This window comes from Littorina saxatilis, linkage group LG5, assembly GCF_037325665.1.
Source record: "Littorina saxatilis isolate snail1 linkage group LG5, US_GU_Lsax_2.0, whole genome shotgun sequence".
Lineage (NCBI taxonomy): Eukaryota > Metazoa > Mollusca > Gastropoda > Littorinimorpha > Littorinidae > Littorina > Littorina saxatilis.
In genome coordinates this window covers 9,818,459-9,845,422 of record NC_090249.1, presented here as the reverse complement: position 1 = coordinate 9,845,422, position 26,964 = coordinate 9,818,459, and the positions used below count along the sequence as shown (strand labels likewise).

The window sequence follows — 26,964 nt, the reverse complement described above, 5'->3', positions numbered from 1 at the left end:
ACACACACAAACACACACACACACACAAACACACACACTCGCACACACAATTCCAAACAAGACCCTTTTCTTTCCAAAAGTGTTCCAAATATTTACAAGGTGAGACATCTGGTGACTCGAAAATCATGCATGCATCGAAAAAACAAGGAAACGCCATGCACCCACCAACGTATAGTGAATAGGACTAAGAAATAACCAAGAATACATAAAAACTAGACGAAACAGATCATTTTGTCACAATTCACATTATATATCCAACTTATACTGAGACAAAAAGCAAGCGACAGACATCAAACAGTAGCATAGCATCACAGGAGCTTGTATCAAAGCGCCGGTATCGAAGTATCCTATAAACTGGTTTTCATACTGTAGTATAGTAAAAGTACATGTACACTACTGATAACGTTTTTAGTGTGATACTTTGATAGGACAGCGTCTTGATAAAAGCCCTTGTGCATAGCATTACACCAATTCGATCATTGTGATGGAATATAATGTAAACACAATGGCACATCACTACATCTGCAATCGTAGTCATAAGTAAATAAAAAGAAGAAGAAAATGACAAAGGTCAGCGCAATGATGAGTAGCATGAAGTATAAGTAGAGTCTGCACGTTCAATGCATACGGTGTCGATCACCAAGGAGGAAAGAAGACATCCACAGCTCACTGCTTGGAAAGCAGCACAATGTACTTTACATACGCAGCCATCATCTGTTTACACAGTATACATATTGCCACGTTCCCGTGAAAACAGTTCGGCTCGCCATCTCCGATCTGCTCAGGCTTTTGCACGGGATAAGTCCATCTCTCCATTTGGGCACATACCAAAAACCAACATCCTGACTGCTCCCTGTGTACAGTTTGCATTTTGATGAATTATTTTTGCAGATTGACAACATTGGCTTTTAAGGTGTTATTTAGTATAAATATAATTTAAACACTTGTTTTACTGTGCCTGTGGCTGGTGGGTACCACCAGTCACAACCCCTCGGTCTGCATGCTTTTTGTGGTGCATTTTTGTCTTAAATTGTGAGCTGATGTCAGGTATGTTGACTGACCAGCAGTGGGCCGCTCACTTGGCTTTTTACCTGCGCCCGCGTCGCAGCAGCGCTCTTCGTTAGCTCTTACAAGAATGGAATCCAGCGGAGATCCTTTTCGCTTCGACAAATGGTCTGCGCAGCTCCCCAGCACGGTGGCGGAGGAACTTTCTAAAGAGGGCTTTGACAGCAAACTAGCCCTCCTTCACGCCACCAAGGAGGACATTAATTCGATCAAACTCAAACGCGGCCACCTTGTCGCTACCTGGGCCGCCATACTCGCCCTCCAAAAGGAAAATGGCAGAGCTGCACTGGCAGGGACAGACGATACGGCGACAGGGGGCACAGTGGCTCAGCAGTCGCTGCATGAACTTTTACACGGACCCTCGCAATCTGCTTCAATTGACATCGACAACGGGCGATCTCGAACAGGTGAGGGCGCCTTACGCATAATCGAATTTGTGGGGACTTGTGAAATGCAGGAGGAGGTGCACCTCAGCGGGGGCATCTCACTTCGCCTTCCCTCCCAAAAACCCAAACCAGAAAATGTAACGCCGGCCCAGTGGATTGCGGCTAACAGCCGGATTATGACGAGACTCCTCGAATCGGGCCAACTGACAGGTAGAGGGGCGCTAGAGTACCTAACATATACCGCGAAGGTGGGGGAAATGGCCGCCCGCTACACGTGGTCATCAGTTTATATGATCTATGACGACCAGTATCGCCAGAACCAGGCAGCAGAAGGGTACACGTGGGGTAGCAACTCCCAGCACCTCGCTCTTGTGGCCCTGCGGATTGACAACATTGGCTTGAAATTAATTTAAAAAAACAAAAATCCCAGAGAGAGCACCCATGTTGATTTTTGGTATGTGCCCCATGCTAAACATCCGGCCAGATGTGTAAGCGCTAGCAGACCTGTTTCCACGGGTGTCATGAAATGCAATGATAGCAATTAACAGATAAATATCAATCAGGTCATGGAAATGAGACTTTACGTTGCCAACTTTGCGCCAATAGCCTTCAAGGTTATTCTGGTGATCAATCAATAAAGTGACGAAAGCGCTTGAATATAATCCCTCATTGAACACCAAAGACTCTCACGTGTGACGGTCTACAATGGTACAAGCTAGCTATTGTGCTCGCTAGGTCTACCAGTGGTACAAGCTAGCTATTGTGCTCGCTAGGTCTACAATGGTACAAGCTAGCTATTGTGCTCACTAGGTATACCAGTGGTACAAGCTAGCTATTGTGCTCGCTAGGTCTACAATGGTACAAGCACGATGCTAGGTCTACAATGGTACAAGCTAGCTATTGTGCTCGCTAGGTCTACAATGGTACAAGCTAACTATTGTGCTCGCTAGGTCTACAATGGTACAAGCTAACTATTGTGCTCGCTAGGTCTACATGGTACAAGCTAACTATTGTGCTCACTAGGTCTACCAGTGGTACAGGCTAGCTATTGTGCTCACTAGGTCTACAATGGTACAATCTAGCTATTGTGCTCACTAGGTCTACAATGGTACAAACTAGCTATTGTGCTCGCTAGGTCTACAATGATACAAGCTAGCTATTGTGCTCACTAGGTCTACAATGGTACAAGCTAGTTATTGTGCTCGCTAGGTCTCGGTCTACAATGGTACAAGCTAACTATTGTGCTCGCTTGGTCTACAATGGTACAAGCTAGCTATTGTGCTCGCTAGGTCTAGGTCTACAATGGTACAAGCTAGCTATTGTGCTCGCTAGGTCTAGGTCTACAATGGTACAAGCTAGCTATTGTGCTCGCTAGGTCTAGGTCTACAATAGTACAAGCTAGCTATTGTGCTCACTAGGTCTACAATGGTACAAGCTAGCTATTGTGCTCGCTAGGTCTAGGTCTAAAATGGTACAAGCTAACTATTGTGCTCGCTAGGTCTACAATGGTACAAGCTAGCTATTGTGCTCGCTAGGTCCACAATGGTACAAGCTAGCTAGCTATTGTGTTCACTAGGTCTACAATGGTACAAGCTAGCTATTGTGCTCACTAGGTCTACCAGTGGTACAAGCTAGCTATTGTGCTGGCTAGGTCTAAAATGGTACAAGCTAGCTATTGTGCTCGCTAGGTCTACCAGTGGTCGGCATGTGAGTGCAGAGGCGGCGTGTACAGGTACACGACGAGCAGCAGTGTGAAGGTAAAGATCAAAATGGCGGCGTAGTGAAACAGCAGCATAGCTCTCTGTACTTTCACCTCCTGAAAGCAAAGGCACAATAGCAAATGAAGGCACGACTGAGACGGGACGGGTGAACAAAGTATGTAGGGGTGACAATCATGTTGACCGAAGCAAAGTACTAAGAAAATACAAAGAAACAAATACACACACACGGACACACACACACGGACACACACACACGGACACACACACGGACACACACACACACACACACCCACACACAAACAGAATGAGACACGAACGCACATAAAGACACATACGCACGTACGCACGGGCACACACAAACACTGACAAGCACACAGAAACAGACAGACAGACAGACAGGCAGACAGACAGACTGTCAGACAGACAGACAGACAGACAGACACGCACACACACACACACACACACACACACACACACACACACACACACACACACACACACACACACAGAGAATGAGACACGAACGCACATACGCACGTACGCACGGGCACACACAAACACTGACAGACAGACTGACAGACACACACACACACACACACACACACACACGCACACACACCATCACCATCACAACAACAACAACACAACAACAGAGAGCGTAGGCCTATTCTTCCGCGCTTTGCCACAGCGAGGCTGTGCCCCTTCTTTCGATTTGCGAAGATTTTTCTCATCCTGGGTGTTAGTGACATCATAGACCTGTAGCTTACCTTCTCCACATTAGCAAATGATGCTAAATTTCCTACAGCTAAAGGCAGAAGTATTTTTCTGACAGATTTCATGCGCCTGTGCCACAGTGACTGAGTGAGGCTGTGCCTTCTTTTCACATGGGAAGATTCTTCTAATCCTTTATTTTAAGTGACATGCAGCTTATCATCTCCACATTAACATAATGATGATTTAGCATAAAATTCCCAGCGGCTAACCGAAAACACAAGTGTTATTCCGATAAAGTACTAGCTAGATCAACATGTGTAAGTCGAATGATTCGATCGACTCTGTATACGTAGCAGACGACACAGGAATGCGACTGCATCAGCTCAGTGAATGAATGGTTTTCGCATTAGGGGCCGGCTCCTAATATGGACCACCTCCTGTTCTGACAAACTAACGGCGCTAGAGCGCTCAAATTTTTTTTAATTGGCTGTATTCACCCTCTCTGGACAACTTGCACATGTCAAAAGAGTTGCAGAAACACAAACCTCAAAACCGTTAGGCTTTTTCTCTTTTTTTCACCTTTGGCAGCGTTCACTCTAAATTTGCCGCCTAAAACGGACTCGTTTCTGTCCACAGCCAACGCTTTTATAACACAAAAATTGCTTTATATGACAGCTAAGACCGTATTTGTTACAATTTAGCAGTCTTGACCCCGAGTTTCTCCTGCAAACAAAAAATAATAGCAAAATCTCAAAGTATGTGTGAGTCCCCTAATATGGACCACCTTCAACAAATCGAAGAAAATAAAAGCTAAAGCCTATTTTCATTAATTCATTAAGAAGCTTGCTGGAAATAACCCATAACTCGCCCTCGAGATTTAAAAAAAATATAACAAATAGTTTTCTTTTCGTGGAAGTTGATAATTTCACAAAATTTCACTCTGTTTTTGATAAGCTTCTTTAGTTTCCTGGTGTGCTTCAAATAATGCTCTCATCAACCCGAAACAGCTAAATCTAAAGCATATTTGAATTAGTCTGACTTGCACACTAAGTTGTATCATGTTATTTTGAAGTATAGGGGGCTTTTTACAGTGATTCGTGAAGGCCACTTCACTGGTCCATATTAGGCGCCCAGGCTCCTAATATGGACCCTTTGTGATTTTTTCTGTATTTAATTTTTGCTGAATATCTATCAAAGCTATTTCACTCTAATTAGGCCTAACGGTTAACCTAAGAGAGAAGGACTACCAAACACAAAATGAAACTTCTTCGCAAGAAAACAAGCAAGTTATCAGCATGAAACAAAAAGTCGTCCATATTAGGAGCCCTTCCCCTATTATTTCAAGGCAACAACTATCGGAATCGAAAACGTGTAGGGTCCTGAACGTTGTAAACATGTGATAGACTTACTACCAGCATGAGGAAGCTCATGAGTTCAGATGCAACACGTGTGTACACGCAAGCACAAGACCAAGTGCGCACGGAAAAGATCCTGTAATCCATGTCAGAGTTCGGTGGGTTATAGAAACACGAAAATACCCAGCATGCCAAAAGCGCCATTAATAGTCAGAATGTTGACCCTGGGCGTCTACTGGAAGAAGAAGAAGAAGAACACAAGAAATTTACTTTTGGAAATGCGACTGGTTCGATTGCCCTAGCAGACGACATAAAACCCGCTTTCAAACGCTCAGCAAATTAACATGTTGGGCAAATGTGAAGGAAAAAACTATGGGGATTTAATACGTTCAGAGCATTCTTACCTTCCATATTCAGTACCAGACTCCCCGATGAGTGTACATACAACACGAGAAACATACTACATTTATTTTCAAAATGAGCGAACACTCGAACAGGCCCTGGAATTTACCAACAGAAATTAAAACAAGAGTCTGCGTGTGACAGAAAGCACGACAAACTTGAGACAGCACACACAAAAGTAGATCCAAAACGACCTGATCACACTGTTCTGCCTATCCAAATGCGCGTAGCAAAATGTACGTTGTGAATCTTGTTTTTCTCTTTCGGTACTGACAATATCGTTATTGAAACTATCACAGTGCGCAAAGAGATTTATAGAGCAAATCGAGCTTCGTTCAATATTTCATTTTCTCGATTTATTTTCTCGATTTGCTCTATAAATCTCTTAGCGCACTGTGATGTCTCAATAACTTAAATTGTTAGTAAGTACTGGTGTCACATGACTGATGTAAAACAGTTGATTGGCTAATGGCAATGCGCTTAAAACTGTTAGCGCACCTTTGGAGTGTGCTAACAGTTCCACAGTGCGTGTTCATGCGTCTTTGCCCCTCTCTTCGATTTGAGAAGATTCTTCTCATCTTCCGTGTTAGTGACATGTCAGGGCCGGACCAAAAGGGGTTCCTCCTTTTTTGGGGGGGCAAATCAGCGAAGTGGCGAAGCTAGGGGGGTCCGGGGGCATGCTCCCCCGGAAAAATTTTGAAAAACGGTATTAATCTGTGCAATCTGGTCTAAAATGGTCTGGGCCTTGTTTTGAGGGTTGAGAGCAGCATTGTTTTGGTGCTAAAACTAGTAAAAGTCAAAGCAAGGTACATGCTTTTTCCAGGGGTGGGGTTCCGGAACCCCTGGAACCCCCCCTGGGTCCGGCCCTGCATGTAGCTTATCTTCTCCACATTACCTAATGATGCTTGACCCTAAAATTCCCCGCGGCTAAAAGCAGAAGTGTTTTTCTGACAGATTTCGAGCTAGACCATGCAGCATTAGTTTCAGAAGTCGAATGATTCGATTGACTGTCCTACGTACATGTAGCAGACGACAGCGTCAGTTCAGTACTGAAATGAACGGTTTTCGCATATTTCAGGACAACTACGATGTAAATAGAAAACGTGAAGGCTTTAAAACATTCTTACCATTAAATCATAGCTCCAACCTCCCAGATGAATGCAGATACGTTGCGAGAAATAACATGCCAACCTTATTTGTTGCGAATGAGCGAACCATCGTGTCACTGTTGTCACTCAGTTGCTTGGGAGTTGTTGGTGTTTTAGGAGCATAGAAACTTCCGGTAAATGTTTTTTCTACCAATAATTAACTGAATATTAAAGTGAAACTGTATGCCTACGGTTACATTTAGCATACTGTTAGTTGCCAATCGATACAACGGTGCAGAAGGTCATCATATCATAAAATGCATGGTCGGCGATTAAACCGTCAATTCCTCCGACATTTGCAAGTCATGGCAAAGCCAGCACACACACAAAAGTAGATCTAACTCGACCTGTCCATAATTTATTCAAACGCCCGCAGAAAACATGTGCCTTGTCAAACGTTCTTATCTCTTGTCGTTATTGACAATATCGTTATTGAAACAATCACAGTGCGCTAAGAGATTTATAAAGCAAATCTTAAAAATAATTAATTTTCTCGATTTGCTCACTCTCTTAGCGCACTGTGCTGTCTCTATAACTTAAACAACAAACCAAACCGCCGGGAGGACGATACATTAATTATAGGGGTCATTTACCTCACGGGTCAGTTCTTTCTTGGCTTTTCTTTCCTCCTCTTCCTTCATCTGTTTTGTCATGTCCCCCAGATCCACGCTCTCCAGTGCTAGCACAGAGTTTCCGTCCTCCGACACACAGCCCAGGTTATCTTGGTGGACTCTCTCCAGGTTGTAAACTTTGCCTCGTTCTGGGGAAAAAGAACAAGTGTTTATTTCACACACACTCACGCACAGACATACATAGGCACAAAAAAACTCTCTCTCACATTCACACACACACACACACACATACACACACGCACGCACGCACGCACACACACGCACATACACGCACGCACACTGATACACACACACACACACACACACACACATATATATATATACACACACACACACACACACACACACACACACACAAAACAAACACTCACACACACGCTCTCTCTCTCACACACACACACACACACACACACACACACACACACACACACACACACACACACACAAACACTTACTGTCACTCACTCACAAAAATACATGTCTTTTTATAGACGCAGCCGAACACAACTTACGGACGGTAATCTCGGACACGGTGTTGTAGAGTTTACAGAGTGGGCGTGGCAACGTTTCCATGGCAACGAGAAACAGTATGTGGTAGATTCCCCAGGCGACCATCGCGTGCATTGCTTCTGGGGGCGCGTGCGACTTTTCAAGGTCAAGGCCGATGAAAATTGCAAGGGCTGTGAACACGAAATGGAATGGAGTTTTCTCTCTTGGTTATAACATTATGATCAAAAGATCCAAACTGAAAGATTGCACAAGTAGCTTTTTTCTACATTCGCAGTAAACTGAATGTAAATTTATTACGACCAAAAAACGTAATACGTCTGGTAAAAAAGTAAAGAACGAAGACGAAAAGTCCCCCCTCTGCTTCTTTACCTCTGTAAACTTGTAGAGCTAGTTATTTTTCGATAAACACCCAGCAACCAAACAAATAACGACCCAGCAACAGCCTGAATCCTCGATAGCGCAATGGGTTGAGAAGCTGTTCTGCGTCGGTACTACTTTTGCGACTGAAAAGTTTCGAACGCTCTAATGTACGAAGTATACATCTCTGGAGCAAACAATACAAACATACCGCATTTAAATTAACAACTACAGGCTTGAACACATGAATCTCCATTCTGAATCTAGATCTGCTGTGCACAAACATTCATCACAAGCAAATTCCCAAGGCAAGTAACTCTCATACTTTGTCTAGCGACAAGAGTAGTTCCCCTTTCAAATTTCTTTTCACTCAGTTTCTTCGACAACAGACTGCAATCCGACGGTCAGTTTTCAACAATATTTCATTTAATAAACAGATCACACGCAACCAAATGCCCCCATCTCATCAATTTAAACAACATAAAGCGGTTTCATACACTATTTTCCCCAGAAAACTGAACTTCATACAGTTTTTAACGGTGCAAAAGTTCGTCTGCTAGTCCCATTTGACGAAAGAACATTATCCTAAGCGATACCATAACATATACAGAACACACAATATCTGCCTTTGCCGCCACAGCAGAATAACAGCATATCTGTGTACTTGATTTTAGTCCAAAATAGGAAAACTGACAAGAAGTGTTAACAGAATGGAATGATTTGCACGGAACTATACAACCGCGCATTAATCGATCGCCTGCGCAGGTTGACTGGTTGAGTGAATAGGATTCGATCAAACTTTCGCAAAAAAACTCCTCTTTTCTTTGAATAACTGAAGAAAGGAGGAATAAAGAGGTTACACACCTCGTCTCAGTGATTATAAAAAATAATGGTCTCAGTTCGCGGTCATGAAAAAGCTCGCTAAAGCTCGCATTTTTCATGATCCGCTAACTTCGACCATCGGCATGTAACCTCTACGTAACCGTGTTCAAACTTTTGTGTGTGCAGAATTTCCATTTTACAGTAATCAGACCGCGTCGGCTTCACCTTATAGCTGGAACAAATGAGACGACGACAAGAACGACGACAACAACAACAACAAGAACGACAACATCACCACCACCAACGACAACAACACCACCACCAACAACAACAACAACACCAACAACAACAACAACAACACCAACGACAACAACAACAACAAAACCAACGACAACAACAATAACAACGACAACAACAACACCACCACCAACAACAACAGCAACAACAACAAGAAGACACTCACACGCCAAGATCCAGGCCAGCACGCCGACGCCCCAGTGGGACCAGGTGAAGAGGTAGCGGTTGGCAGCCTTGGGGGCGGGGCGAAACAAAGCCATGATGGGCTGCAACAGGTACCAGTCCAACGTCAATCGGCTTCTCACAACACAAGTTGAGGGGGGGGGGGGGGGGCTAGAGATAAGAGAGAGAGGGGTGTAGAGAAAGCGAGAGAGAGAGAGAGAGAGAGAGAGAGAGAGAGAGTGAGATAGAGGAAGGGAGATATAGATCAAATCAAATCAAATCAAATTTTATTTTACGAGGGTTGTGGCATAAACGAGCTTCTTTTCAACCAGCCCTCGCCCAGAGAGGGACTATTCTAATCTTGAATACATATATATATATATATATATATACAAACGTAAAACAATTACAAAAGATAAGCATGACAGTAAAAAAATAAATAATTTTTTTTTTTAAAAAGCAGAAAAACTATTCACATGACTATATACACGTTGTAGGATATGTATACATTCTTGCGTTATGAAAACACTGATGCTTTATGGACAGATATGATCAATATGAAAATAATCAGAACGAAGTCTTCCATCACTGTGACTTTTCGTAATTTGACATTAAATGTAATGAGAGGTGTTTTTTGAAAGTATTGAGACTTGTTGGGACTCGAACTGATTCCGGGAGAGAATTCCACAAAACGCTGCCAGAATAAGCTAAACTTGATTTAAAGAGATCTATCCGCGGAATGGGGACGTTGAATTTTCGGCTTGGTTTGGTTTTAAATTTTGTAATGAAAGCACTCGGTGCATGGCCGGAAAGGATTTTGTGAAGGAGCACGCCTTTATTTGATAGAGAGGGAGAGAGAGAGACAGTGAGACAGACAGACAGAGGAGAGAGGCGGCGAGAGAAAGAAACGGGGGGGGGGGGGGGGGGGGGGGGGGGGGGGGGGAAGATATGAGAGAGAGAGGTAGGGGGGGGGGGTGGTAGAAAGAGTGAGATAAGATAAGGTAAGATACGATAATTTTTTATTTACGAGGGTAGTGATGTAAGTAGTACATGCTGTTTTACAATCAGCCCTCGGCCATGAGGGAACAAGAATAATACTAACACCCGAACAAAACACCATTACAAGTAACTCATGATATCATAATAAAATTAATGATAATAATACTACTACTACTACTACTAATGATGATGATGATGATGATCCGGTATCTTATTTACCGGTATTTATTGTTCCTTATAATTTGCTGTCCAAAAGTTTGAGAAGGCATTAAGTAATTATAGTAAATTAGTTAAATAGATGCAACAATCATTGTTTTAGAAAATCAATGAGTTTAATTTTAAAACCCTTATCACTTGTGGTCTCTTGAAGAACTTTAGGTAGGGAGTTCCAGACCTTGCTACCAGTAAATGTTAGGCTTGATTTGAAGAGATCTATTCTTGGAAGAGGAATGAAAAACACATTTTTGTGTCGTGAATTAATAATGACAAATTTAGAGTGGAAGGTGATCTTCTGTTCATGATTTTGTGCATTCTTACTGCTTTATTGAAATGCATTCTCTTTTTCAGTGGAAGAATATTCAAATGTTTATAATCTTTCTTTTTAAGTGTTGCATATTTCAGCAGAATTAGTTTGATTGCTCTTTTATGTAAGCTAAGCAATGGCTTCAAAGTAGTTGCACAGTGTTGATGAATAATAAATACTTGATTGTATATGCACATGGAAGAATAGTTTTCTACTTTCAAAATTTAGAAAATGTTTGGTTTAAACATAAGTTTATTTTAACAAAGGTTACAATCATGACATGTATACAAAGTTCACAGAAACAGCAACAAGCTAGAAACTTATAGTGGTGTTCCTGCATGAAAGTACAACATAAGGCGGTAACGTCTGAACAATTTGTCTAAATAAACCAAATCTATTAATAACGTAATAAACGTTGCATAATGATAATAAAGAAAGACAGTAAAAGGAAAGAGGGGGGGGGGGGGGAAGAAGATGAATAAAAGAAGAGGGATGGGTAGGAGATGTGCAGAAGGTCCGGCTTGTGGAGCATTTATTCTGGTTTGCCCAAAGCGGCCTGAACGTTCAATGAACGGTGGAAAAAATGTTTCTGTTCAAATCTAAAGAATACTGTCTGTCTCCGTTTAAAAGGTGGGGGAGGTGAATTGTGTGATTAGGGAGGGTATGTATAGTTTCTTGACGTGCTTCGCGAGAATTTGGACAATCGAGTATGAAGTGTTTTACGGATTCGGACGGGAATCCGCAGTCACAAGATGCATCTGTAGCATTCTCACTAGATCGTTATTAAGATCACTTATATATACTGACGTCCAAAAGAAACGCGAAAAACAGTGTCTAGTGTCATTTATTGCCTAATAAAAAAAATCGTACAAAAATTCAACTTTCATTATTAATGTCCAATTTTTGGTAGAGTAGAGTCAGTGGACTTATGGTCCATAACACAGTAAGGTTGCGGAGACGATGCGTTATTAGCGCTTTAACAGAACAGTCAATAGCGTGTATTAGCATCGATGACGGCCTGGCATCGGCGGTGCATTGAGCAGACCAAAACGTGTTGCTGGCTTGCCTGGGAATGTTGGTCCAGGCCTGCCGGACGGCCCGATCAAGATCAGCGACAGTCGTGGGCCTTGGGACCACCCTGTTGAGCTGTGTCTGGAGTAAGTCCCAAAATTGCTCAATAGGGTTCATGTCAGGAGATAACGCTGGCAAGGCATCACCTGGATGCCTGAGCGGTGCAGGAGATCCTGAGTGGCCCTGGCGGTGTGGGGGCGCGCGTTGTCGTGCTGGAAAACCCAGTTTCCATGGGCTTGAAAAAAGGGCAGCACATGATGGTGCAGCACCTTGTCCATATAGCGCTGCGCTGTTACGCCGTTGCCGGGTCCAGGACCCAGGCCTTGGAAGATGACGGGACCTAGCACCTGGTTGTGGCCGATGGCGCCCCACAACATGAGGCTGGGCCCACCCCAGGCGTTGTTCTCCACGACACAGTTGTCAGCATAGCGGTAACCACTTCTTTTCCATACCCGAACACGCCCGTCGGCATGGTCAATGCAGAAACGGCTTTCGTCGCTGAAAAGCACGTTCTGCCAGCGAACATTGTTCCAATTGAGGGGGCCTTGCGCCCATGCAGGCGTGCCTGTCTATGGCGCGCGGTGAGGACGGGTCCCCTGGCTGGACGGCAGTTCCTCAGCCCCCTGAAGCGCAGTCGCCGGCTGGCCGTTTGCCTAGAAATGGGTGCCTGGTGTGTCCCTATAACAGTTCTGGCTGTTTCTGCAGCTGTTATGAAGGGATGTGCAACATGGCTGCGGAAAATGTGCCGATCTTGCCTTGTCGTCGTCACTCGGGGTCTGCCGCTTCGCTCGGCATCAGCAGTAGAGCCAGTTATCACAAACCGCTGCAGGAGACGATAAATGGTGGATATGTGACATTGGAAAGTCGCAGCCACGGCTTCCGGCGTGTCCCCAGCCTCCAGACGTCCAATGGCTCTCTCGCGTTCAGCAGAAGTGAGTGATAGCGTCGAATGAGGGACTGATGAAACCTGTACCTTGTGCCGTTTTTATCCTCTAGTGACAGTGAACACCACTCACTGATCAGCTTTTGTGCTTTTCTTGCACGTGCAGCTGAACTGCACAAGAAAAATGTCTCAGCTAACTCAGGCTTTACGTGGATTGCAAGTGCGCTGATGCGGTAAAATTCACATTACACCTTCCTCAGACATCGGTCTTGATAACGCAACTTTTGTTAATCCAGAAAAAAATTATTTGTAAAATAAATAATATTTTTCGCGTTTCTTTTGGACGTCAGTATCTTCTTCTTCTTCTTCGTCGTTCGCTCAGACAGCGAACGTCAGTATATAACCTGAGCTTACAGTGAATTATTTGTGACATGCGATCTCCAGAATAAAAATAACACGGCGGACTTAAATCGTTTTTTGACAAAAAGTGCTTAAATTCACTTAGGGAGTCACTAAGTTTTATATAGTCTGGTAAAGAATTCCAGAGTTGTGTAGTAGATGGGAGAAATGAGTTTCTGTATAATTCAGTTTTAAACGATGGAACTTTCCTGTCTAGAGGTCTGCGCCGGTGATATGGGTTATTAGTTGATATCAATGGTGGCAATATCGCAAATCGGTGAACGATCTTGTGAAATAATATGAATTTATGACGTTTGCGCCTCTCTAGTAATGAAATAAAGCCTGACTCATCGTACAATTTTTGATGGCTTGTACTGCGGACTGCTCCAACAATGGTTCGAATTGCATCTAAGTGAATACTTTCGAGCTCGGTGGCTAAACTCCTAAAATAAGGGCAGTAATCCCAGAGAACATCAGCATAATCAAAATGTGGCAATATGAAGGATTTGTACATTATTTCTAAAGATTTTCTGCCTAGTCTATATTTATAAGATCGTAAGCAAGCTACTAGTGTACGGCATTTTGCTATAACAGATTTAATATGTAACTCCCATTTACTGTTATTCTGAATACTAATACCAAGATGTTTATGACTTTCAGTTTCTTGTAAAATTGTGCCACCAAAGTTTAAAGGGATGTAATCTGGATTTCTTTTCCTGCTTATATTCAGAAGTTTTGTTTTACTTTGATTAAATTTAACTTTCCACTGTCTAGCCCACTGGTCGATTTTATCAAGATCTGAGTTAAAAATATCTGTTCGCATCTGAGAATTTTCCAGGCTTAAATACATACTTGTATCGTCGGCAAACAGTTTAATAATGGATTCAACGTTATCAACTGTGTCGTTAATGTAAACAAGAACAAGTCGCGTAAGGCGAAATTACTACATTTAGTCAAGCTGTGGAACTCACAGAATGAAACTGAACGCACTGCATTTTTTCACAATGACCGTAGTCCGCCGCTTGTGCAAAACGGAGTGAAACTGACGAGCCTGTTCAGCGCGGTAGTGGTTTTGCTGTGCTGCATAGCACGCTTTTCTGTACCTCTCTTCGTTTTAACTTTCTGAGCGTGTTTTTAATCCAAACATATCATATCTATATGTTTTTGGAATCAGGAACCGACAAGGAATAAGATGAAATTGTTTTTAAATAGATTTCGGAAATTTAATTTTGATCATAATTTTTATATTTTTAATTTTCAGAGCTTGTTTTTAATCCAAATATAACATATTTATATGTTTTTGGAATCAGGAAATGATGTAGAATAAGATGAACGTAAATTTGGATCGTTTTATATAAAAAAAATTATTACAATTTTCAGATTTTTAATGACCAAAGTCATTAATTAATTTTTAAGCCACCAAGCTGAAATGCAATACCGAAATCCGGCCTTCGTCGAAGATTGCGTTACACAAATGTCAATCAATTTGATTGAAACATGAGGGTGTGACAGTGCCGCCTCAACTTTTACAAAAAGCCGGATATGACGTCATCAAAGGTATTTATCGAAAACATGAAAAAGACATCCGGGGATATCATTCCCAGGAACTTTCATGTCAAATTTCATAAAGATCGGTCCAGTAGTTTGGTCTGAATCGCTCTACACACACACACACGCACAGACAGACAGACAGACAGACACACACACATACACCACGACCCTCGTCTCGATTCCCCCTCTATGTTAAAACATTTAGTCAAGTTTTGACTAAATGTAAAAAGGAGAGGTCCTAGAATAGAGCCTTGTGGAACGCCTGTTTGCACAGGTAAGTAGCTAGACATACTTCCTTTAAGCACCACTGCTTGTGTTCGATCAGTTAAATAGTTTTGCAACCAATTAAACATCTGGCCTCGAATGCCTAGTGCAAATAACTTTCTCAGAAGACCTTTGTGCCAGACTCTGTCAAATGCTTTGGAAATGTCGAAAAAGATTGCCTGGACAGTAATGTTGTCGTCGAGTGACTTGCAAAAGTCGTTATAAAGGCATGTTAACTGGTACACAGTGGAGTCACCGGGAATAAAACCAGACTGGGAAGGTGTAATTATGTTATTCGATACAAAATAATCAAACACATGTTTCTGAACACATTTTTCAAGAACTTTACCTACGCAGCTTAAGAGTGAGATGGGACGATAATTTGAACAGTCTCCTTTATCCTCCTTTTTAAATATCGATGTTATGTGTGCTGTTTTCCATATGCTTGGAAATACACCCTCATTTAATGATCTAGTAAATAAAATAGATATAGGTTCTGTTATTATAGATAAACTTGCAATAAGAATCTTATTATGAATTTTATCAGGCCCGACAGCTTTAGATGTGTCAAGACTTTCTATTACACTTTTCACTTCTTCGGAAGTCACGACCATATATAAAAAAACCTCAGCATTGTCTATATCGGGAACATTATCGTCTGTGTCGTTTATTTCTGATTGTTTAACAAAAGACATATTAAATAATTCAGCCTTTTCCTGGTCTTCAAAATAGGTTTTACAATCAACTGTTAGTGGCGGGATTTCGTTTTGGTCAGAGCCTTTCTTTGCCATAAACCTGTTAACTAACTTCCACCACTGCTTCTGACCAACTTTCTTTGGATCAGATACGGTCTAGTTCCTCTAAATATTGTTTCTTTCGCGTTCGAATAGCATCTGTGTATTGGTTCCTTATCTTACGAAAGAGTTCCCAAGCTTGTGGTGTGTTGCACAGCAATAGTATGAATAAATCTTTTACGGTCTTTTAATTTCAAAATATATGATGTAATCCACCTTACGAATGGTGACTTCCTTGACAGGCAAGCAGGTTTTCACGATCGAATACAACTGCTCCGAAAAAAGAGAAGCTGCGGTATGAATATCTTCTAAAGTCACTAAGTTTGACCAATCAATTTTCTGTAACTTAACTATTAACTTTGGACCGTCTAATTTGTTGTAATCTAAAATCGTTCTTTTTGAGTGTGATCTTTTCTTCAATCAATCAATCAATATGAGGCTTATATCGCGCGTATTCCGTGGGTACAGTTCTAAGCGCAGGGATTTATTTTTTATTATTTTATTTTATTTTATGCAATTTATATCGCGCACATATTCAAGGCGCAGGGATTTATTTATGCCGTGTGAGATGGAATTTTTTACACAATACATCACGCATTCACATCGGCCACCAGATCGCAGCCATTTCGGCGCATATCCTACTTTTTCACGGCCTATTATTCCAAGTCACACGGGTATTTTGGTGGACATTTTTATCTATGCCTGTACACTTTTGCTTTGTCAATCGTGGGATCTTTAACGTGCACACCCCAATGTAGTGTACACGAAGGGACCTCGGTTTTTCGTCTCATCCGAAAGACTAGCACTTGAACCCACCACCTAGGTTAGGAAAGGGGGGAGAAAATTGCTAACGCCTTGACCCAGGGTCGAACTCGCAACCTCTCGCTTCCGAGCGCAAATGCGTTACCACTCGGCCACCCAGTCCTTCAGATGACAGGGCCGGACTAGGCTAAGAGGAGGGGGGGGTTGCCAGTGGGGGTCAGGGGGCGAAGCCCCCTGAAGCTGATGGGCAGGTCATATTCTGAGATAGCAAAATGGTCGCTCCTTGCATGAAACGGCATAAAATAAACAATAATAAAAAATGTTTTAAATAAGTGAGGTACATGTTTAGGCTACCCCCATAACCCCCCCGGTAGTCCAGCCCTGGATGATGCTTTAAATAAACGACTGGTACGGAGTGATCACTACAAATGGGAGGAATAACTTCTACTTTATCGACAATGTCAGTGCTTGGAGTAATAATCAGGTCGATACAGGTGGACGTATCTTCGGTTATCCGTGTGGGACATGTAACTAGTTGCTTTAAGCTATTCAGATACAAAATGTCTGTGAGTTGCTTTGGTGGGTTGTCATTAAAATCGGAATTAAAATCACCAAGAATTATGAATTTGTGTGGGGTGGCCATAACTTGTTTAATAGAAGAATCGATCAGTTGCCAGTAAGCAACAGGAGGCCGGTAAAACGAGCCTATCAATATAGTTTCTTGATTCAATTTGGTTTCGATCCATGTGGCTTCAAGGTTAGGAATCAAAAGATCTGTTCTCTCTTTACAGCATAAGTAATCTTTAACATATACTGTTCAAAAAAAGAAACGCATAGTTGCTACTTGCCAAATTTGTTTTATTTTTCGAAAAAATTAACAGAAAATCCAATATTTAGATTATTTGTTTGAAATTTGGTATGGACACAGTTGAATGCACACACAGTTCATTTGCATCTTCAAATCAATCAGTCAATCAATACGATTGGGTGCCGAGGCTGTCAAGTCAGTAGGGGGTGTGACTGCCTTGAGCAGCAACAACTGCCCGGCACCTTCTGGGCATGGACTGGATCAGATGCCGGATATCTTGCTGTGGGATGGTGTCCCACTCCTCCTGAAGTGCCTGCAATAGATCGCGGTGATTTGCCGGCGCTTCTTCTCGCCTGCGCACACGTCTGTCCAATTCATCCCAGAGGTGTTCTATCGGGTTCATGTCTGGCGACATGGATGGCCAGGGAAGCACCTGGACATGGTGGTCGGTGAGGAACTGGGTGGTGAGTCGTGCTGTGTGCGGGCGAGCGTTGTCCTGCTGGAATATGGCATCCTGGTCAGCCAGAAGAGGAAGGGCGTGTGGGCGCAGAATTTCCTCCACGTATCGCTGGGCAGTTATGCGCCCTTGGACGAGCACCAGGGTGCTCCTTCCAGCGGTATTGATCGCCCCCCACACCATGACGCCTCCACCACCATGAACGGGTGCCTCATCCACACAGTTGGGCGCGTAACGTTCGTTTACTCTCCGGTAGACCCTCCTCCGACCATCATGTCGCTGGAGCAGGAAGTAGGACTCGTCGCTGAACCACACGTGTCTCCAGTGATTCCGGACGGTCCAGCGAAGGTGCTGGTTGCCCCACTGCACTCGGTTCTGGCGATGGCGGCGGGTGAGGACAGCTCCTCTGTGAGGTCTGCGAGCTCTCAAACCAGCTTCATGCAGGCGGTTCCGCACGGTCTGGTCCGATAATCGGTGTGGCCCGGGGAGAGCCTGGACAGAAGATGAGGCCGACAGGAAACGATTCCGGAGGTGGCGGAGCCGTATGAAGCGGTCGTGAGCAGCAGTTGTCGCCCTTGGTCTTCCCGCTCGTGGCAAGTCAGCAACGGAGCCAGTGGCTTGAAACCTGACCCACAGTCTACTGATGGTGCTCTGGGACACGTGGAAGTGCCTGGCGATTGCACTTTGACTTTGGCCTGCTTGTAAACGACCCAATGCAATTTGGCGGTCTTCTCTGCTCAATCGGGCCATCTTTCGTCGCTGAATTGTCGTCTGATTTCTTTGTGGCGAACAATCCGCTTTTATGGGTTTTGGAAGACATGGTGAGAGCTCAATATTCCCCGAGTTTCACGAGATTACACTGAAGCATGACGAGTGGTCATGCCAAATGAGCAATTTTGACATTGTAGCCACTGATAACGCATGCGTCACGTGCAGAGCTCACTTGTGGCAATGGACGAAAGGTCGACGACCAGATAAACATTTTCTGCAGTTTGGTGGATATCCTTGTAGCCATATAACTAAATTAACCAAATATTACAAGCTATGCGTTTCTTTTTTTGAACAGTATATATAGCCACACCACCGTGTGCTCCGTCTGGTCTGTCTCTTCGCACAAGTGGATGGAAACCATTAATATTAAATTGGTCTTGCATCTTACCATCAGGTAACCAAGTCTTAGATAAAGTTACTATGTCAAAATCTCTAATTTCACTTTCCACAATATCAAGTTTGTTCATCAGACTTCTGGTGTTTAAGTGTGCTACAATAAGTTCACCATTTTCTAACGGAGAAACTGGTCCCGGATTCGGATTAAGGCCTACAAAAAATATAGGTGTGGTTACGGTAACCCGACCTACCCTATTTTTAGGGGCCGATCCTATAACTTTTTATTACATTTGTCAAAACAAAAAAACAAAAAAAAAACGAGTGCAAAAAACGCAATGAAAGCAAAAGCGCCCGAGTCGCACACTGTCATGTAGGTTTAATTTGTACACATTAGAAAAAAAAGTTTAAAAAAAAAAAAGTGATTGCCTACCTACCTACCTACCTTATTTTTTTTGGCTATGTTACCGTAACCACACCTATTTTTATTTTGGCCTAATCAATCAATATGAAGCTTATATAGCGCGTATTCCGTGGGTACAGTTCTAAGCGCTTGTCGAAGAGTTGTCAACACAGGACTAACAAAGAAACTAACATCTACAGACGGACACGAACCCTATCACACACTAGCAAACCCTGATAAACATACAACAAACAATGTACACATCAATAGCTAGGTCCAAACAAAATAATATTAAACACAAAGAAAACACCTCTCACAGAGCACAGCATAAGAATGGATGAGGCGGGGAGGCCAGCCTCAAGAGAGGGGCTCTGGCGAAGCACAAGCGGCAGGGAGTTCGAGATGGAGGGGCCCGCGGAGGGAAATGCACGCTGACCAGCAGATGCGAGTTTCGAGCGAGGGATGTGAAGGCGGAGTGGGTCAGCAGCAGAACGAACGGGACGGTCGGAGGGTTGGGTGTACAGTTCCAGGGAGGATTGAAGGTACTCGGGAGCAGAGTCGTTGAGACAATTGTAGACCAGAGTGGACAGTTTGTAGGAGATTCGGGTGTTGACAGGGAGCCAGTGCAAGGAGCGAAGTAGGGGGGTGATGTGGTCTCGCTTCGTCTTCCTCAACGTCAGCCTGGCAGCAGCGTTCTGGACTCGTTGTAGGCCATGAATGGATGAGGCGGGGAGGCCAGCCAGAAGGGAGTTGCAGTAGTACAGACGACTGAAGATGAGGGAGACAACCAGCTTGACACAGGCGTCGTGGGTGAGGTAGCGACGGATGGAGGCGATGCGTCGTAGGTGGAAAAAGCAGGTCTTGATGATGAAGGAGATGTGTGTCTGCATGGAGAGAGTGGAGTCCAGAAAGACGCCAAGGCTCTTGACAGCAGGGGAGAATGGAACAGTCGCGTCATCCAGCTGGAGGTCGGTCACAGTGAGGGATGCAATCTTCTGTCGTGTTCCAACGAGAAGGGCCTCCGTCTTCTCACTGTTCAGCTTCAACTTGTTCTCAGTCATCCAGTTCTTGATGTCAGTGAAACAACTGGAGATGGATCCCAGGAGATGGTCAACGTCCTCCGGCTTGGCGCTGTTCTGGAGCTGCGTGTCATCGGCAAAGGAGTTGTAGTTCAAGCCGTGGCGTTCGATGACCAGGGAGAGGGGTTGGGTGTACAGGGTGAAAAGGACAGGGCTGAGGACAGACCCTTGTGGGACGCCGAAGCGGACAGGGACAGGCTGAGAAGAGAACGAATCAGTGGTGACAGTCTGAGAGCAGTTCTGGAGGTAGTTCCGGAACCAAGAGAGGGCGGTGTCGTGAATGCCGAACGTGGAACTGAGGCGATCGACGAGTAGCTGATGGTCGATCGTGTCGAAGGCCGCGGAAAGGTCCAGCAGCACAAGGGCAGAGACGAGACCGCTATCCGCTATTAATGTCCCCACATAACATCAATTTCAAGACTAAAAAAACTAATATTACTAAAAAACACAGCGTACTTATAGGAATCGAGCGCACTTCACGGTTGCTAATATTTACTGAATCCTTTTCAGAGTTATTTTGTCGCGATTCGTCGGGACTGTAACTATAGTCGAAGTGTAGAGACCATAATACAATAGCTAAATTCATACCATTGCTTCTTCTAACAACTATGGCTATTGCTATACAAGCATCAAGAACATTGTTAAATAATACTTTCTGTGAAAGAGTTGCCGCCTTGGAACAGAAACCACCGACTCTAGCCCTGGAAGTTAGAAAATCAACAGGCATTTAGCTTAAAATCCAGGGCCGAAACGGTGGTACTCTACCCCACGCCGAACAACGGGAAAAATGGCTGCACAAGGGACAGGGGCTAGCTCTCACATAGCCTCTGGAGAAACAGAGCATGACTTTATGCAGAACACAAGTAAGAAGGAAAGTTTGTAGAAAATGTTTAATTCTAGACAGTAAATACATCTTTTTTGAAACTGTTTTGCAAAGTTCTGAAACATGAGCATTCCAGGATAGATTATTATCAACCATTACATCTAAAACTCTATGGTTTTCTACTTCTGTAATAGTTTGATGTTTTACTTCAAGAGGTTTTAATTTTGATATCAAGTTTTGTCGTTTTTGCTGCGTTGTTAATAACTTGTATTTTGTTTTATTGGCATGACATGTGGTTAAAGGCACACTCAGCTTCACGTAAACCATCAGTTTCTGGTCACAGACACTGTCAGGTTTTTACAAACAGTACAAACACCCTTTCGTTTAAACACTCACCGCTTGAGAACATCTTAGGCGCCCTCCGTAAAGAGAGAGCACTTTTCAAAGAATGTATTTTTGCGTGGCCAGCCGGATTGTCTAGTACCACAATCGGACGCCTCGTTTTGGCGCTAGAACTAACTTTTAAAATCTAAATAATAAATTGACAGCTTGTAACACAAACATTCTTAAATCATACAAGATTTCTTTTTTCATCAAGACAAGATCAGTACAACTCGAATTTTTAATAATATTAAAACTAACCCTAACCCTAAGCCCGGAAGAAGATCACGCAAGGTCGTGTTTCCCCAAGCAGACGACATTTCTGCATATCGCTTGCTTCTTTGAAGCCAACCGCCGCCGAAAAGTTTGTTTGACTCGCAGTCGTTTGTTGCATTTTAGATTCAGAGGTACACAATTACGTGCTATTGCAGATACAGCGAGTCGCATTAAAATCACAAACTGACGACGACATTTTGAAAAAAAGAAAGTGTTTGACACGGGTCCACGATGGCTCATGGTAAAATAAACCACGAAATCTGGTGTGTGGTTTACGCAAGCTAAATAGCCATAGAAACGACCTGTGTCATTTAATGCTGTTAAATGCTATTGCTATTGGAACACCATAAGGTTAGAACTGCTTTTTTCGTGAGAAGATTTAAATCGTTCTGTAACCCATTTGAGGCAGACCATTTTAGTAGTTGTTGGATGTTGTTTTTGGGACATGATGATTTTGACACGATTTTGACACGATGTCTAAATCTCTATGGCTGGAATGTATGGTCGTATCATCTGCAAAAAGTTCACTAAAATTGCAAATGTGTAATGGTAAGTCATTAATGTAAATAGAAAACAGAATTGGACCAAGAACAGAGCCTCTAAGAACACCATATTGCAAAGTCTGAAAGCTAAAATGTTCTCCATTTGCATGGAGAATCTGTTGTCTGTTGAGTTGATGAGTTACAATGTTTCGTTTTCAAGGCCATACAGTGTCAGTTTTCTCAAAAGCAGATTGTGATCAATTAAATCAAATGCTTTGGCAAAGTCAATAAACAAAGCGGCACAAAATGTATTATCATTAATGCAACCCAACCAGTGATCGATAAGATTAATAAGTGCAGTATGACAAGAATGATTTGTCCTGAATCCTGATTGGTTTGGATGAATTAAGTCATATTTATCAAAGTGTGAAAGAAGTTGTTTGTTGATATGTTTTTCCAATGGTTTTGAGAATGGATATTGGCCTATAATTTGAGAGGTTTGAATTTCCCCCAGATTTATATATTGGAATTATTTTAGCTTTTTTTTTAAAATAACTGGAAAGTAACATTGATCTATACACAGATTGTATATATATATATATATATATATATATATGTCAGGGATTCGCATATCATTGGTGCAGCTAGTTTAAGAATTTGTCCATCTAATCCGTCAATACCTCGAATGCCAGTTTGTTTTAGTTTTGCCAGAGCATTGTACACTTCTGGTACTGTGATTGGTGGAATATACATTTTAGAGTGTATACGCTTTGAGTTGCAAAATTCTTTTAGCACTTGGAGGTCATTATGGGGACTTCTATTTTCAGAAATAGTTTTGGATGCTACTTTTGCAAAATGGTCATTTAATTCTTCGGATGTTAAATTTTTGGGACATGATGATTTTGATCCTGCATTTTTGTTTGTCAATTTATTTATTATTTTCCATAATGTTTTAGCATCATTTTTTGATCCCGCTAAGCCCTGAAAGTATTTAGTCTTTTTACGAGAGAGAGTGAGATAGAGGAAGGGAGAGAAAGAGACTGTCTGAGACAGACTGTCACGATCTAGTGACATGGACCAAGAAAGTGTCACTCGGTGGGGTGCCTTCTCTTGGTCAATTGCGACAGAAAGCGCCTGTGCGTGAGTCTGGGCTACGGCAGATTTTTGTTAACCATGCATAGCGAGCACGGATTTCACGGGGATGATTTCTGCTGTCGAAGCAGAACTCAGCTATAGCTGAACTTGATATGTGACAAGGTTAGTCACGTGTTTTCGTCAAGGTTGTCTGTGTGAGGACAAGTAACTGGACACTCAAAATTCAGCAGCGAGGAAGAAGGGTCCTACAAGTTTTATGGTTTTTCAACACGTTTAAATACTTTACTGGGTATCAACGTGCTATGCTACTTGCTAGTGAGGCTTGATAGGAACTCCATAGGACAGACCACCTGCTTCTTGGACACATGCTGGCTGACGGACGGGTCGTCAATTTCTCTTCGCCGTGCGGGGATGGTTCTTCACCGCATAAAGTAGTCGGCAAGAGGGTGAATGTTTGTCGCTGTTGACGAACAGAGGCCATTCAAAGGAGGAAGCGGTGTTTGCTTCCATGAGAGTGCTACATTCATAGGCTTTTTGAGGTAATAAATCATTATTTAACGCTGTTGACGAGTCTGTGTTTGTGGAATGAAATACTCTCTGTTGTTCTTTCCAGGTTAGCGCATAATTTGCTCTTTGTGACGCTAAAATATTAATCTGTATATGGTTTTTGCAGATATGGAGAGAGGGAAGGAAATGGCTGATTTGTTGTTGTAAAAGTTCGTTTGTGCAGGCCCACGTGCTCGATGAGATATGTAAAGATGACATGTTTAAAGGTGGAGGTTGTTGGGTAGCTTGACATGTTTAGTGCACCGAGGCTTTGTGTTGCAGCCTTTATATCTTCCGTTGCTGTTGTCTACGGGACGCTGCCTATCTGCGGGACACTGTTAACTGCAGACGCTGTAACCGGGATCATCTGATATAACCAGCTAACCGGCTAACCAGCGACTGGGTGAGGCGCCTGATGTCTCCACTTTTCCCTGCTTCGTAACAACGCCAGCCGGCACTACATTCTACGGAGCAGTTGTGGAGACTATGAACTAATTACAGGCCGTCCACCCAGTGGCAAAACAAAGCTAAGTGCACCATGTCTTTGCACCCCGTTGACCACCGTTGTCATCTTTTATATTTATGATTATATTCGAGTGGTGACAACGTGGGGTGTGTGACACCTGCATTAACCAGCACTTTAGGCAGATCAGTCATATTCCTAGCTTTACACGGGATCAGCGTGTTACTATAATTTTCTATATTCTAACTGGCATTTTGTCAGTGACCATTGATTTTACGTTTTGAACGTAAAAGAACATATTTTGAGTGAAGTCTCGAGGGAGGTGGCGAGTTATTACATAAACAGGCGTCTGAAACTTATACTTTTGTTGATTCTATTTAATTGTATGACTGCGAGAGTGGATCGTGGTGTGGTTAGTTAGTTAGAAGTAACTAACCGTTTCATAATCACCTTATGTGATATAGTGAAACGTGACACAGACAGACATGCAACAGGCATATAGACAGATAGAGAGACAGAGACAGGGACTGATGGACAAGACAGAGGTAAAGTCGAACCGATGGAGAGGAAGAAACATCAAGACAGTCAGAAAATCGACCTGCACACACACACACACACAAACACACACACACACACACACACACACACACACACAAACACACACGCACACACACGCACACACACACACACGCACACACACGCACACACATACACACACACACACACACACACACACACACACACACATACACACTCACACACACACAGATTGAAACACGGTGTTTTGCCCAGGTACACCCAGGAGACGCACGCACAGTGCTCAGACGAACAGTCAGCTATACTGTTCAAAAAAAGAAACGCATAGCTTGTAATATTTGGTTAATTTAGTTATATGGCTACAAGGATATCCACCAAACTGCAGAAAATGTTTATCTGGTCGTCGACCTTTCGTCCATTGCCACAAGTGAGCTCTGCACGTGACGCATGCGTTATCAGTGGCTACAATGTCAAAATTGCTCATTTGGCATGACCACTCGTCATGCTTCAGTGTAATCTCGTGAAACTCGGGGAATATTGAGCTCTCACCATGTCTTCCAAAACCCATAAAAGCGGATTGTTCGCCACAAAGAAATCAGACGACAATTCAGCGACGAAAGATGGCCCGATTGAGCAGAGAAGACCGCCAAATTGCATTGGGTCGTTTACAAGCAGGCCAAAGTCAAAGTGCAATCGCCAGGCACTTCCACGTGTCCCAGAGCACCATCAGTAGACTGTGGGTCAGGTTTCAAGCCACTGGCTCCGTTGCTGACTTGCCACGAGCGGGAAGACCAAGGGCGACAACTGCTGCTCACGACCGCTTCATACGGCTCCGCCACCTCCGGAATCGTTTCCTGTCGGCCTCATCTTCTGTCCAGGCTCTCCCCGGGCCACACCGATTATCGGACCAGACCGTGCGGAACCGCCTGCATGAAGCTGGTTTGAGAGCTCGCAGACCTCACAGAGGAGCTGTCCTCACCCGCCGCCATCGCCAGAACCGAGTGCAGTGGGGCAACCAGCACCTTCGCTGGACCGTCCGGAATCACTGGAGACACGTGTGGTTCAGCGACGAGTCCTACTTCCTGCTCCAGCGACATGATGGTCGGAGGAGGGTCTACCGGAGAGTAAACGAACGTTACGCGCCCAACTGTGTGGATGAGGCACCCGTTCATGGTGGTGGAGGCGTCATGGTGTGGGGGGCGATCAATACCGCTGGAAGGAGCACCCTGGTGCACGTCCAAGGGCGCATAACTGCCCAGCGATACGTGGAGGAAATTCTGCGCCCACACGCCCTTCCTCTTCTGGCTGACCAGGATGCCATATTCCAGCAGGACAACGCTCGCCCGCACACAGCACGACTCACCACCCAGTTCCTCACCGACCACCATGTCCAGGTGCTTCCCTGGCCATCCATGTCGCCAGACATGAACCCGATAGAACACCTCTGGGATGAATTGGACAGACGAGAAGAAGCGCCGGCAAATCACCGCGATCTATTGCAGGCACTTCAGGAGGAGTGGGACACCATCCCACAGCAAGATATCCGGCATCTGATCCAGTCCATGCCCAGAAGGTGCCGGGCAGTTGTTGCTGCTCAAGGCAGTCACACCCCCTACTGACTTGACAGCCTCGGCACCCAATCGTATTGATTGACTGATTGATTTGAAGATGCAAATGAACTGTGTGTGCATTC

At 43.7% G+C, this 26,964-nt stretch overlaps 1 protein-coding gene across 1 annotated transcript in view; it reads right to left on the bottom strand.

The window, feature by feature from the left end:
• Positions 1-45: 45 nt before the first annotated feature.
• LOC138966260 (putative ferric-chelate reductase 1) overlaps positions 46-26,964 on the bottom strand; it is a 49,466-nt gene continuing 22,547 nt past the window's right edge. The window contains exons 13-16 of the mRNA XM_070338405.1: positions 9,576-9,675; positions 7,936-8,103; positions 7,385-7,551; positions 46-3,267 (exon numbers count right to left, since the gene is read on the bottom strand). Of these exons, the coding sequence (XP_070194506.1) occupies positions 3,142-3,267; positions 7,385-7,551; positions 7,936-8,103; positions 9,576-9,675 (561 nt within the window). The 3' untranslated portion in view covers positions 46-3,141. The remainder of the gene's footprint in view (positions 3,268-7,384; positions 7,552-7,935; positions 8,104-9,575; positions 9,676-26,964) is intronic.